Genomic DNA, 14,993 nt, shown 5'->3' with positions numbered 1-14,993 from the left:
TTCCTCCAGAGGGTGGAAGCACCCATTCTGCACACTTGGCATCTACCTTGTAGTGTTTAAACACAAACAAATTCTTGGGTCTAAGCTAACAAACCTTAGCATGTGGAGTGACAGAATAGTCTCACAAAATTCCCTTGCAGGAAAGATCCTTTCAGCATGAATACCCTCACCCACCAGAAGTGGCATGAGTCATCGGTATCTCCTCTTAGTGGGAAAGCCTAGTCGCACTAAGGGCTACAACTTCTTCTCTGAGAAGGAGATCAGGGATGTTTTTGGTAAGCCTACCTTCTTGAGGATATACTAAATCCCACAGATTAGAGATGCTGGGAGATAAGTGGGGAGGATGCATCGCAAAATAAGTATAACGAGTTGGGTTGTGAGGTTAAAACTTCCTAGTCAGGAACAAAAAAAGCTTCTTTAATGGCTTGCTCCTACTGACAGGGTTGAAAGACAGTGCAAAAACAGTATGGATTTAAACTGCTTGATGTTCAACATTAAGGTCTACATGTTTCAGCCGAATTGATCCAAAAGGTATCAAGGCTTTCGTCAGGACCTAAAAAACAAGAGTTTGCTGCTGCCAGTGAAAAAAGTATAAAGTGGAGTGATATCAAACCAGTAATCCTTTCATTTTTCGGATTATGAAAATGAAAGGATTACTATTGCTTCATCTGGGTATCTCTTCTTAGTGGGAACACCTAGTCCGGTGTTTTAATTCTGGGCATTTTACCACTGCTGTCAGTGCTAAAGTGCATATGCTCTCTGTGTAAATTGTTAATATGGATTGGTGTTTCCATGATTGGCTTGTTTGGCTTACTACTATGTCCCTAGTATAGTGCACTGTGTGTGCCCATGGCCTGTAAGTCAAATGCTGCTAGTGGGCCTGCAGCACTGATTGTGTCACCCTCACAAGCAGCCTTGCAAAAGGGTCTCAGACAAGTCAGGTGCAGTTTCTGTGTGCAGTTTAGTACTGCCATGTTGACCTGGCAAGTGCACCCAATTTCCTGGCCCTAACTTTACCATGTCTAACATGTGACTCACCCTTAAGGTTGGTCCAAGGTGCCCCTGTGGGCAGGGTGCAGTCTATGTGAAAGGTAGGATATGTCCTGATGTGTACGGCATGTCCGGATAGTGAAAAACTGTCAATTTCGTTTTTTACGACAATGGTGGACAAGCGAAACATTGCACGTCACTAGAAGTTCTTGGTTCCCCCTCACTGGAAAGTGGAGAAAGGGTGTGGGTTTGAGTGATCACTATGTGTGATCACTAGGACCAACCATCTATGAGGCACATGGGTTCCCGCAGAAACATGACAAAATCTGGGGCAGGTGGTGGAAACATCATGGGCTGGATATGTGATCTGGTAGTGTCTTGTCTGCTGTCATGTTTACCTCAAAAACAGGTGGAATAGTTCACTGTGTGTTTTAGGTGTGTTACTCTAAAAACATTCAACTGTAGTTATTAAACATTGGCATATGTTAGCCAAACATGGTATGCGAGAACCTGCTTGCCCATGGGACTTCGAATTTCTAGTGGCACAATAGGAACTGCCTATGTAGAATCCTCTTGCCTTAGTACAACTCATGAAAGATCATGTAAAAAGAGGGCTTGCAGTTTTGTTTTATTTGCAAATATTTTTATTGAGAAAAATGCATTTCTTCAAATCTTAATATTTTTACATCTTTAACAAAACTATTTTAATAATTAAAAAAGTACGGTATAATACATTTGCCTTTTTAAGCACCCCAAGAAGAAGAAAGGAAGATAAACCGAGGTGAGGGTTGCTTAGAAGAGAAAGGGGGGTTGTTGAGGGATCACTAGACTTGCCAGCAATAAACTACCTATCATCACAACTCAAAAGGTATCTGCCTCCTTCAAGAGAAGCAGCCCCTTCATCCGCTACTGCAACTTTTCACTGTATAAAAAGCAGTACATTGACACTGCACCACACCAACATATCACCATAGCAATTCAAACACGTTGACTCAAACCACAATTGTGGAGGTGATCAGGGTTAGGGTGGGTTCAGAAGTTTAGCGGATGTCAATATTACAGCTGCTTTGATGTAGAAGTAGGTTTGGGTAGTAGTGTCTAGTCGTGGGAAGATGTGCAACAGTTGAGGTAGTAACATACAACTCATTTAAATTCCTACTGATTGTATTTTTTGGATATAAGGCTGTTTAGTTAACTAGGAGAGAGCCATTTCCAATAAGCACAGAATAAACTTCAGGTGTCATCGGCTGCCCACCACAGATTGCCCAGGAGTGTTTGAACTGCTAGTGGGTGAGTGAAGGCAGAGGCCTACTAGCCCAGCCATCTACTATCCAATACAATCCATCACTAAACATTGCTAATGCAGGCTAACTTCATAAGTCACTTTACAATGAGACTCCCTTATATTAAATATGAATCAGAATACAAGGTTGACGTATGACCGACTCTGGTCAATGAGCACCCCAGAACCGTAAAAAGACCCCAGATTTCAAAAGCAATAAGCAATATACCATACACATATTAGAAAGGGGTTAGACAGATGTACATAGGGTTTGATCAGTCCAGTTGTGACACAGAGGCACAGTTCACACTTTGATCACTTATTTTAATTATGAGCAGTTCTTGCTGATTAGCCTGAATCAAATAAGCAAACACCTTTACTTTGAACTGGATACAAACTTACTTGTACACACGGAGGATTGCAGAAGCACCAGCGAGTCACAGCAGCGTCTAATTCAACATCTCGCCGCACCCGCTACGCGGGTGCCGCTTCGCTGTGTGTGGCGGGGCTGAGAAAAACGCGGAGAGGAGTCCTGTTTCACCGAGGCAGCCAAGCGGTATTGGGCATGTGGAACTAGCGGGGCTGCGAGCGTGCGGGGACTTCATTACCCAGAAGTCCCTGCAAGACCGTTCCGGTCCGCTCTCCCTGCTGGCCCGCCCCCCCCGCCCCCCTGAGACCTGAAAAGGGTGTTCCTGTGGCCAGGCGAGTGGGTCACCTTTACTTTGAACTGGATACAAACTTACTTGTACACACGGAGGATTGCAGAAGCACCAGCGAGTCACAGCAGCGTCTAATTCAACATCTCGCCGAACTAGCGGGGCTGAGAGCGTGCGGGGACTTCATTACCCAGAAGTCCCTGCAAGACCGTTCCGGTCCGCTCTCCCTGCTGGCCCGCCCCCCCGCCCCCCTGAGACCTGAAAAGGGTGTTCATGTGGCCAAGCGAGTGGGTCACCTTTACTTTGAACTGGATACAAACTTACTTGTACACACGGAGGATTGCAGAAGCACCAGCGAGTCACAGCAGCGTCTAATTCAACATCTCGCCGCACCCGCTACGCGGGTGCCGCTTCGCTGTGTGTGGCGGGGCTAAGAAAAACGCGGAGAGGAGTCCTGTTTCACCGAGGCAGCCAGGCGGTATTGGGCGTGTGGAACTAGCGGGGCTGCGAGCGTGCGGGGACTTCATTACCCAGAAGTCCCTGCAAGACCGTTCCGGTCCGCTCTCCCTGCTGGCCCGCCCCCCGGAGACCTGAAAAGGGTGTTCCTGTGGCCAAGCGAGTGGGTCACCTTTACTTTGAACTGGATACAAACTTACTTGTACACACGGAGGATTGCAGAAGCACCAGCGAGTCACAGCAGCGTCTAAATCAACATCTTGCCGCACCCGCTACGCGGGTGCCGCTTCGCTGTGTGTGGCGGGGCTGAGAAAAACGCGGCGAGGAGTCCTGTTTCACCGAGGCAGCCAGGCGGTATTGGGCGTGTGGAACTAGCGGGGCTGAGAGCGTGCGGGGACTTCATTACCCAGAAGTCCCTGCAAGACCGTTCCGGTCCGCTCTCCCTGCTGGCCCGCCCCCCTGAGACCTGAAAAGGGTGTTCCTGTGGCCAAGCGAGTGGGTCACCTTTACTTTGAACTGGATACAAACTTACTTGTACACACAGAGGATTGCAGAAGCACCAGCGAGTCACAGCAGCGTCTAATTCAACATCTCGCCGCACCCGCTACGCGGGTGCCGCTTCGCTGTGTGTGGCGGGGCTGAGAAAAACGCGGAGAGGAGTCCTGTTTCACCGAGGCAGCCAGGCGGTATTGGGCGTGTGGAACTAGCGGGGCTGCGAGCGTGCGGGGACTTCATTACCCAGAAGTCCCTGCAAGACCGTTCCGGTCCGCTCTCCCTGCTGGCCCGCCCCCCGGAGACCTGAAAAGGGTGTTCCTGTGGCCAAGCGAGTGGGTCACCTTTACTTTGAACTGGATACAAACTTACTTGTACACACGGAGGATTGCAGAAGCACCAGCGAGTCACAGCAGCGTCTAAATCAACATCTCGCCGCACCCGCTACGCGGGTGCCGCTTCGCTGTGTGTGGCGGGGCTGAGAAAAACGCGGAGAGGAGTCCTGTTTCACCGAGGCAGCCAGGCGGTATTGGGCGTGTGGAACTAGCGGGGCTGAGAGCGTGCGGGGACTTCATTACCCAGAAGTCCCTGCAAGACCGTTCCGGTCCGCTCTCCCTGCTGGCCTGCCCCCCGCCCCCCTGAGACCTGAAAAGGGTGTTCCTGTGGCCAAGCGAGTGGGTCACCTTTACTTTGAACTGGATACAAACTTACTTGTACACACAGAGGATTGCAGAAGCACCAGCGAGTCACAGCAGCGTCTAATTCAACATCTCGCCGCACCCGCTACGCGGGTGCCGCTTCGCTGTGTGTGGCGGGGCTGAGAAAAACGCGGAGAGGAGTCCTGTTTCACCGAGGCAGCCAGGCGGTATTGGGCGTGTGGAACTAGCGGGGCTGCGAGCGTGCGGGGACTTCATTACCCAGAAGTCCCTGCAAGACCGTTCCGGTCCGCTCTCCCTGCTGGCCCGCCCCCCGCCCTCCACGCCCCTATTTAACTCTATCAAACTCCCGCAGCGCGGGACGCAGCCCGGGCGAAGACGGGGCAAAGACAGGGCCGTTACAGACCGAGCAAGACCGGACCGGGCCATCCCCCTTGGTTGTGTAACGTCCAAACCGTAGTATAATTTTCATTCTGCAAAGGCTATATCCCCACCTTCAAATATGTCTGTTAGAGCCACACGAAGTAAAACCACAAAAAATGGTAAAAAGGCTACAGGGACATTGGATGACTTTATCACAAGGACTAGCCTGTCTATTGATAACGAGATAACTAAGCTCCAGCACAGAGTCTCCTTAGAGCTGGAGTCTGCAAGGAAATTGTCAATAGAACTGGCACTGAAAAAGAAATCTTCCTTGGGTCATATTGCTACTTCTAAAACCCCGGAGCGCGTTACTGGCCCTGTTCCAATTATCACCTTGGCTGAAGTACACCAGATACATGAGGAGGCAGCTCCTATTATTAACTTAGAAGTAGGCAGCCAAGGTTTACCTGATAGTGTAGCTTCAGAAAACACTTCACCTTCTGAACTCCTGACTGAGGCTAACCCGGGGGACAAAGTGCTGGGGGGAATTGGTTTGAGTGACACCCGTGAAACTGTTAAGCCACCACTTAAACAAAAACGCAAACGTAATAATCCATCCGTCTACGCTAGAAAGAAGGCTAAGATAGCATCAAACTAAAGTCTCCTAGGGGGGGGGGGCCCACCAGCCAATTGTCATCACTACTACTGGAACTGACCTTACGCCCTCTAATAACCAATGCAGTACTGACAACATAGAGCTATCTAACCCGGTACAAAGCATGGATGAACTAACAGAAGAGGGTGAAAATATCTCTACATCTAGGCACTCCACACAAGGGGACAGGGAAGAATTCTTGAAAATAGTCTGGGAAACGCTTAAAGCACTTCTCAGGCCATTAGAAGTTAGACTAGCTGGAATTGAAAATCAATTACTTGAGGTAGAGAAGAGGGTTATAACATTAGCAAGTATAAGCCTCAATGGCAATAATACTTCCATACATGCTCAAACTCTGGCACCTGCTGTAACCCCAAATACTAATCCATTTAGTGTTTTGCAACAAAAAGAAGGGGCAGTCACTAATAAAAACTCCAATTTGAAAGTTACCCACCGAACAGCACCTACTTCTACTCCATCGAATGTGCCACCGGTGAATACAACCAAACCTCAGCCTTCTGCTGCTGCCCAATGTAAAAAATCACAGCCAGTAAATGTCCCTACCACTAATCCTCCGACTGCTAATTCTTCTGTTTCTCAGAAGTCCTTGCAAACAACCAGACCCCACAAGAGCAATAATACTCAGGGTACTAATAAATCCATGCTCGATAGATCCCAAGTAAATAGAATAGACTCACATAATTCTCAGCCAGCTCCTCCCTACAATAACTTCAGGGGAGGATATATCGACCTGCCCCCTGATGCTAGTCCATTTGTTATTGTCCTCACCGGCGTCCCTGAACTACAAAATCAAAACGAAGAGAATTTTGCTTCACTAAAAAACAAGGTGATTTATTGGTTAAATTCAAATAAACCGATTCCAAATCACATGAGAAGCAAAATTTTGATGGTACGCAGGGTGCCATGGGTTGGACAAATGACAAAGTCTGTTCCGGGCGACTGTATAGTTGTCTCATTTGAGGAACCACATAGTGCGGAACAAATCTGTGCATGGAAATCGTATGGAGACACATACCCCATTACAGCTAGACCCCTTTCATTTTTTTACCCTCCTCCGAGGGTCCCCAAGTATGGTCCTGGTTGGAATACCACTCCTGATTTGTTTCATGGCTACGCACCAAATCCGGTCAGACAAACTGAGCTAAATGTGTGGCCTGGAGTTCCCACATACAATAGGTTCAGCTGCCTAGATGCAGCGGACTGACTTGAGACCATGCCAAATTGTATCCCCATGCTCTATGATTTGTATTGTACACTGGGTGTGGGGCAGGATCCTTGTAGTTTAGGAATAACCACTTCTTATAAGCAAACCAATCCTGAAGGTAACCCAGTATGCACTAACAAGCCGAAAGAATGTTATGGTGAAAATCTTAATCGTGCAATAGGGGCAGTGGTAACAAACGCAGAGAACCAAGTAGATAACACACACTTAGATAGTACTGTCCCTTTGTCGGTCTTAGTAGTGCCTACTGTTAACTGTGACCTTCCTGATAAAGTGCCAATCCCAAAATTGAAATTTCTATCCTGGAATATTGCTGGGGTAGGAAAAAATTTGAAGGACCCCGAATGGGCAGACTACGTTGATTCTGGCGAAATCTGCCTATTGCAGGAAACTTGGTCTATGGATATTCCACACAGGTTGGGTTTTAAAACCTTTGGTAAAATGGCTACACAATCTGAGAGGGGAAGGCCAGCTGGGGGATTGATCATATGGATTAAAATTACAATATCTGTAAGGGCGGAATATATAGACACAGGAACCCCTGATATTCTAGCTATAAAGATCTCTACTGCAAAGGGGTATGAATACTACATTATCAATGTCTATAATAGACCCATAGGTCGCTCTAGGGTTTCACCTACCCTGGAAATCTTGGACTCCTTCTTAAAAACAGTAGTCGGCGATGTCCCAGTAATTCTGGGAGGTGACTTGAATTGCAATTTCGAACCAATTCTTGGCATCACTGAAGCTCTCGAGGATGAGGACCATGCCTATAACATCCCCCAGCTCGAAACTGCAAAATACGTCAAGTGTACCACCCTAGCAGTCCAACTCATAAGGCTAACAGTTGATCATAGCTTGAGAGCCTGCAATGGACGTTTTCCGTCTGATCTAACCAAACAGCCAACCTTTGCAAAATCAAAAAGCAGGCTTGACTTTATTCTTGTATCGCTGAGCATTTGGCACTTTATGATGGATTTTAGAGTAGTAAACAGGGATGAGAGTGATCATTATCCCCTGGAACTCTATATCGATGCACATATGTTCGGTGATTTTATGAACAGGGAAGCTGCTGATGAACTATGTGAAAATGTACACATCAACAACAATAGACGTGCCCTAAAGTGGCCACATTTGCTATCTGATGGTACAATTCTAGCAACGGTCTATTCTCTTTTTGATTCAATTTTTGGCCCCATAGCTGATCAACCCTTCCTAACTGAGAACTATGCGCATTTTGTTGAACTACACAAAATTTTCTTTGACAATCTTAAGATTCACATGACTAAAATGCCAAAGAAAAATCAGCAAAACATAAGGATGGGTTGCCATGGGAAGCTTTGGTTTAATCGTTCGTGTAAGATGGCCAAAAGGAAACTTCTAACTGCTATCAAGGAGGGCTCAAAATTGGATGTTAAACTTGCAAGGGAAGAATATAAGCACGTTTTAAAGGTTTCTAAAAATGAATGGGATGAGCTGCTTTGGGCAGATATGTTGGCTGCCGCTAAAACAAATGACAATGTTGGCTTTTGGAGGTTGGTTGCAAACGGGGGGCATGCAGGAAGAGCCGTCAAGGACACATTTTTGGATGAATTAACTTGGGTAAATCATTTTACATCCTTGTACAAACAATACGGCAGTGCTGCTGATAAGGACTCATGGCTACCCCCACCTCCTGAATGCCTTGATTTTACACTGGAAGAAACAATGAAGGCAATCAACGAACTAAAAAACAGTAAAGCCCCCGGTCCGGACAAAATACCTGGTGACCTTTACAAACACGCAATTGAAGTCTGGGCTCCTTATATAAATCGTTTATTTAACGTTTTGTCAAAAGATTGTTCCTTTCCCGAAAGTTGGCGTGCAGCGGAGGTTGTACTAATTTTTAAAAAAGGTAACAGATCTGATCCCTCTAATTATAGACCCATTAGTTTAATGGATACCCTGCAGAAACTCTATGCCAAGCATTTATTATATCGAATGAATGATTGGCTGGAGGAGTCTAAAATATTTACTAAATTTCAGGCCGGCTTTAGGTCTAAGACCAGTACACTGGACCAGGTCTTCAGATTCTGTTGTATTTACTGGAAGTACGTACACATTAGGAAGGGTCACTTATATGTAGCGTTTGTTGACCTTAGAGCTGCATTTGATCTTGTTCCTAGAAATTTGCTCTGGAGCACCTTGAATAAAGCCGGGATGCCAGGGTGTCTGTTAACACAGATAATTGAGTTACACGCTAGAAATCATGCCAACATTCGATGGGGCCCTAATGGCGAACTGACCCGCGATATTTCTATCGAGCGTGGCGTTCGTCAGGGATGTGTTTTGGCCCCCACTTTATTCTCTATTTTTGTTAATGATGTTCCAGAATATCTAAATGCCTGTAACAACGATTCACCCCAGCTAAATGGAGAGAGAGTACCTGCGTTGCTCTTCGCGGATGATACCATCCTTATATCCCAGACTAAGAGGGGCCTCCAGATACTCTTAAACTCCTTTAGTGGCTACTGTGAAAAAAAAGGCTTGGAAATAAATATTAACAAAACTAAATGTATGGCATTAAACCCTAGCAGACCTGATAGAGGGGTTTTGACTCTGAACGGACAAACTCTTGGAGTTGTTGATAACTTTTCTTATTTGGGGGTGGTACTTGACTCTAAATTAACGTGGAAGGCCCAAATTGAGAAAAGTAAGGTGGTATATGCTCAAAATGTCAAGCCTATAATGAGCAAACTGAATGCTAGTACAAGCAAGAGTGTAACACCTGTTCTTGAACTCTTTAAATTTAAAATCCAATCTGCTACTCTATATGGGGCTGAAATATGGGGTCCCTGGGACAGAGAGTGCTTTCAAGGATTGGATAACAAATTTATGAGATCCATTGTAAGGGTTCCTACTAGCACCCCCCTAATCCCCCTCCAATTTGATTTAAATTTCAAACGAACTGATTATTTCACTATTTTAAGACCTTTGATGTTCTGGATTAGAATTTGGTCCACTCCAGAATTATTGGACTATAGGAATAGTCTCAAAGAGGTATTAAACCTCGATTCTTTTAACTCCATCCTATGGTTTGGACATATACAAAAATGGTTTAGAATGCTGGGCCTATATTCATTATGGGAACAGCCGGAAAACCTTCCACCCTTTGCAAAAACCATAGTGAAGAGAGCTTTTTGGTCCTATATGAACAATAAGGTTGTACATGAGAGTAGAACTGGGACTTTAACTAAAGATTTCTTATTGTTTAAAGATGAACCTTGTTTCGAACCATTTCTGGATGAAATTGAGCCTCCTGTGGCCAAGACCCTTTACCTGAAATTCAGATATGGGAATCTCATGCTAAATTCTAATTTAGAACGTTGGTCAAAGAAAAGTGTGACGTGTACAATTGACAATAATAGAATATGTCCTATGTGTTTAGTTTCTTGTCTGGAGAATGAAGTTCACATGCTCTTTGTATGCAAGGCGTACACGAAAGCCCGGAAGAAATGGCTAAAACCTATGTGCGCTCTCCTAGGAACTAGAAATTGTCAAACTGCATATAGGATTGTCAAAACGGACACTGCCCAGTTCATTGTATTTAGCGTTAGTGGATTCTTAAAATCAGTGTTTTTTATACGAAAGAAATTGGGTAAAATGCTTTGAGAAATTATGACAGATACTTCAAGAAGGTCTATTTTATATTGTATTACACCCCTGCTGCTAAATGAACTAAGCCAAATGAATTATGTCGGGAGAATTGTGTTATAAGGAGATTGTTGACTTGTGTCTTTTTGCACTTATTTTTAAAAAAAACTCAAGCATGCTTTTATGAATTGATAAACGGAATTGATATTCTCTTGTATTATGTATGTATAAACATGTGTCTTTTATGGCTATTTTGCCGAAATAAAGATTTTAAATAAAAAAAAAATAAAAAAATAAGCAAACACAAGTTGGCTCAAATACAAAGGACGTTTTCTTCTTAGCCGCGTTTCTTAGCCAGGCCTCATCACCTTGATCTCTTAACATTGCCATTACCATGCCCTCACCTGTTGCCTTTCCCTCCTTTTTTGGTTGGAACTTTGAACATCTTACTTACTAGCAATAAATCAGTACATCTTACTTACTAGCAATAAATCAGTAGCTTCTTGTACTAAAGTTTTATGATCTGCTTTCCCACCCTTGTGGCCACATTTCGGATTTAGATTCTTGTCCCTCTTCAAAAGTCATGCCAGGCCTCTAATTTGCTTTCGTGTGTGGTAGAGTGAACCTACCTACTGAGATTAGAAAGGTTAGGCCTACATTATGAAAACTTGCCCTCTAAATTCTGTATCTTGCTTCAGTGGCTGGCTATCTGTGCTCCACCCTGGCTTTTCTACACTTCTTGGTTTCCAGTCCAGCTGCCACAGCAGCCGTAATCTCATCTGCTTTACCCACAGTCCATGTATGTCTTCGAAGGAATCAGTGAATCCTTTTGACTCTTCTGGAAACATAATTTGTGCCTAGCGCTGTTCACTACTCCAAAGAGACGCACAGGATTTGTTGGGATGGACCTCAGACTTTGCCAGTGTGTCCTTTGCTCTTGTGATTAAACATGGAGCTTCCTCCAGGCACCCCATCTCCGACTTGCATTTGGCCCACAAGACAGCAGGTATTTACGTGATCCTTGTAGTTCTTGTGCTACTATGAAAACAATGAAAACACACCCCTCTGAGCAACTGGCAGGAGAACACAACTTTATAAAGTTTCTCAACCAACAGGCTTACTGCGCTGAATGGACACCCCTCAACTCTCTGATTTCAAGTGCACAAACTGCAGACTTCAGTTTCTGATACAGTAACTTCAGCAAAGTGAAACATTTGAGAAAGTAAATAAATAGGTAAAGGCATCAGAGAAGAAGTAAAAGAAAGCAAGAATTTGAGAACTATGTAAGCCGGTTTTCTCTACAGTAACAAAGAAGCAGAGCTGAACGAATAGTGGTTCCACGAAAATGCTGCATCAGAAAACACAAGCAATACAACAGGACACTACTGGGATGTGATGGCGACTGGTGCAGTTGAAATGAGAGCAGCACCCATGTTCATGATCATTTTGTCCCTACTTTAAGGCAGTGTGATCTTTTACTTTCCATCCCTTTCATGAGGGTGTGAACTTGTGATTTTTTTTTTTTATTGCTGGGAGTTTCTAGTGAGAGAGCAAAGACAGTTTACAGTGTTACTGAAGAACGGGAGATAGACAAACTAAACAAACATGGCGCCCATATCTGCAATTAAAATACATCTGTATGTGTCTTAGCTGAGGTAAATGGCTGACAGTTTCACTCTAAACATAACGAAGGCTTTCAAAATGGCGGCACACATTTATGACGTAGAAAACATTTGTAGTGTATGTAAATATTTTCTGCGGCCTTCTGCCTACACGTTAAGGCATCGAATCCCATCAAGAGGCCACGTCATTCCGATGCTGCTGGTTTCAGTCCCATCCAAACCGCTCCTTGAGGTTGAAATTCTTCATCTTCTCCTCGAAAATCTTGTCAAACTCCTCATTCTGAGCTACGGTGAAATAATTCTTCCAGTCCCCGGAGATTCCTGAAAAATATGAGGGGGGGGGGGGGAAAGGCGCAGTCAGCCAGGATAGATTGGCATTCCTCAGCCCAGGCCTCGCAGGACTCTTTAGCAGAAGTTAGATGTCCAACCAAGGCCCGGAATCACTTATCACCAGTGGCTACTGCGCCAAGCAGCTCTGCTAATGACTCTTCTGGGAAATTTAGCCGTTTCTTGGAATGAATTACGTGCATACATCGAAAGGTTTCTGACTTTTCATGAAGCAACTATATTAGGAAAATGCTGTTTCCAGAAAGTTAACACATAGACGAAACCAGGCCATTGACAAATGGGTCTCCTAGCAACATATCGATTGGCAAGTGAGGTTTACATCATGGCAGTATATTGACATAACACCCCACCTGCGGAAAACGGGTGCAGCCAGAATAAGCAATGGTACCTTTTGTGCGCATAAATGAATATCCAAATATTAAACAAAATTACATTTTGCAAAAAACTGTCTAGATATCTTCAAAATAACTTAAGAGTGAACAGAACTTATTGATCAAATACTGACCTGTAGGTAACAAAACACTGGCAGTTTAAAGTCCTCAAAATTCTGGCATGTGAGCTCTTGTGATTTTTAATACAAACCGGAGACATTTTTACCCCAAATCGTTTTTCGACAAATTGAAAATAACTAAGGACTAGATTTGCGGCTATTAAAGAAGAAATTACTATAGCAAGTCTGCCACACATCATGTACTGGGACCAAAAGCAAGCAGTGGCACAAAGCCAACAGATGTGGGTTTAATGTGCTAATGCATAAAACCACAGCATAAGGACATTAAAGTAAGAAACATGTAGGCAAGAGACAGGAACAGGGAAAATGAGGAAGAGGAGAGGCGGGGAGATGAAAGTGTTAGCAGGGGCTACCCTACATAATTGTGGCAGAAGCATGGCAATCTAGAGGATGGACATGGCAATATAGAGGAAGGGTGGCGAGTGCAGCGGGGATGCAGAAATAATGGCAGAGAAGAGCAAGCTCAGAAACACCAAAGAGCAGCAGGAAGTAGGCACTCATCATGGTGCTGGCTATTGAAATTGCTTAAGACTACCAATGTAGCTTGTAACAGAGCGGCACAGCTAAATGTGACCCCATGAGCCAGGCAACCATGGCTGGACTGGGAACAAAAACTGGCCCTGGCAATTCTGCTCAACCAGGGCAGGGTGTGGTGGGGGGCTACTCAGAAGTGCGGGCTGGGGGAAGGGTGCTAGTGTCAAGCACTGCTGCCGCTTTTGTTACAGTGCGCGGATATTGCAGCACTGCTGCAAAACTGTCCTCCAGTAAAAACGGGTAGAAAACCAGTCCTCACACTTCCGGCCCACCAGGGAAAAGCTTGGTGCCCACTAAGGCCAGTCCGGCTCTGCAGGCAACACACACGGTGTATACAGCCATGTTAGCTTGAGTTTAAGCCCAAGAGCGTTTAGGCAGGAATGGTAGGCTGGTGCCAGGGAGGCTGCTGGAGTAGTGTGGGGAAACCAGGCGCATAGGGATCAATGACTGCGGACACACCAGAGGGAGGAAACAACAAGTGGTAAGAGGGAGAAGCAAAATCATTCCTCATGCTATGCAATGCACGCATGCAGTTGGAGGTGGAAGGAGACACCATCCATTAGCCGACAGCAAGAAGTTTTACTGTACTTGGTTGAAGAAGACCTTCCCAAATCGGATTGTATTTTTTAGAAACAATAAGTCTGTTTGGCAACAGTGCAGTAAAAACCGAAACAAAAACAAAACAGTGAGAAATGGAAGCGGTCCATGGCTGGACATTATCAGATGTTGTTTATACTCCCTTTTTTCTATGTTGTTGTAATACTTTATTTCGATAAAAAATAAAATTTATCATAAAAGTACAGTCAGTCAAACAAGCTTTATTCGACATAGTCATAAAAGCACTACATATAAAAATTTATATAAAAATAGAATTAAAATTTATACAAAATTTAAAACAGATAATTCATTGTAATAAAAATAACCAATTTTAAGATACATCAAGTATTCATTGATAAAGTGCATTTTCAAAAGCCAACCCCTTTACATTTTTTACTTCTAATAATCCAGGCCCATCCTAGATATTTTGCCACAGCTATATATATTACAGGGCTTGGGTTTGTGCAAATGATTCTAGTAGCCACAGTTCCACTCTGAGTACCTAATAGTTTAGCCATAGGTCGCAGCCAAACTCTGCGCGGGGCAGAGTAGGCTGGGCACACAATTAGTAAGTGGCCAACTGTTTCTTTGATATCTGGGCAAAATGGACAGGAGCTACTTCCACCGTTTGACCAACTGGATGTAAAAGATCTGATAGGTATACTACCAATTCTCAATTGAAAATAAAGTTTTCTATCCAATGGCTTTGTTATGTCGTCCAAGAATGTCTCGAAACGAGTTTCATCCTTGAACTCCATAAACACCCCTGTTAATGAAAGTGGGGGGACTGTCCTGAAGTGTTTTGAAGATATCATCTCCCAATACAAGCCCTTAAGGACCTTTTTTGATGGAAATACAGCATTGGTTGGGTCATCCCATGTTTCCGCCAGTCCCAGCTCTCTGAGAACCGCTCTAATTCCAGAGAGCCATTTTATCTGGTGAAAGATATCACATT

The 14,993-nt window shown here is 44.5% G+C and overlaps 1 protein-coding gene across 2 annotated transcripts in view; it reads right to left on the bottom strand.

Moving 5' to 3' along the window:
• Window positions 1-1,611: 1,611 nt before the first annotated feature.
• Window positions 1,612-14,993, bottom strand: part of LOC147701777 (sulfotransferase 2A1-like) — a 106,372-nt gene continuing 92,990 nt past the window's right edge. For both annotated transcript variants that reach the window (XM_086930403.1, XM_086930404.1), the window contains exons 7-8: window positions 10,732-12,369; window positions 1,612-2,646 (exon numbers count right to left, since the gene is read on the bottom strand). In XM_086930403.1, coding sequence (XP_086786529.1) covers window positions 12,254-12,369 — 116 coding nt within the window. In that variant the 3' untranslated portion in view covers window positions 1,612-2,646; window positions 10,732-12,253. The remainder of the gene's footprint in view (window positions 2,647-10,731; window positions 12,370-14,993) is intronic.

This window comes from Lissotriton vulgaris, chromosome 7 (genome assembly GCF_964263255.1).
Source record: "Lissotriton vulgaris chromosome 7, aLisVul1.2, whole genome shotgun sequence".
NCBI lineage: Eukaryota > Metazoa > Chordata > Amphibia > Caudata > Salamandridae > Lissotriton > Lissotriton vulgaris.
The sequence above is the reverse complement of the archived record's forward strand: the minus strand, read 5'-3'. Positions and strand labels throughout refer to the sequence as shown.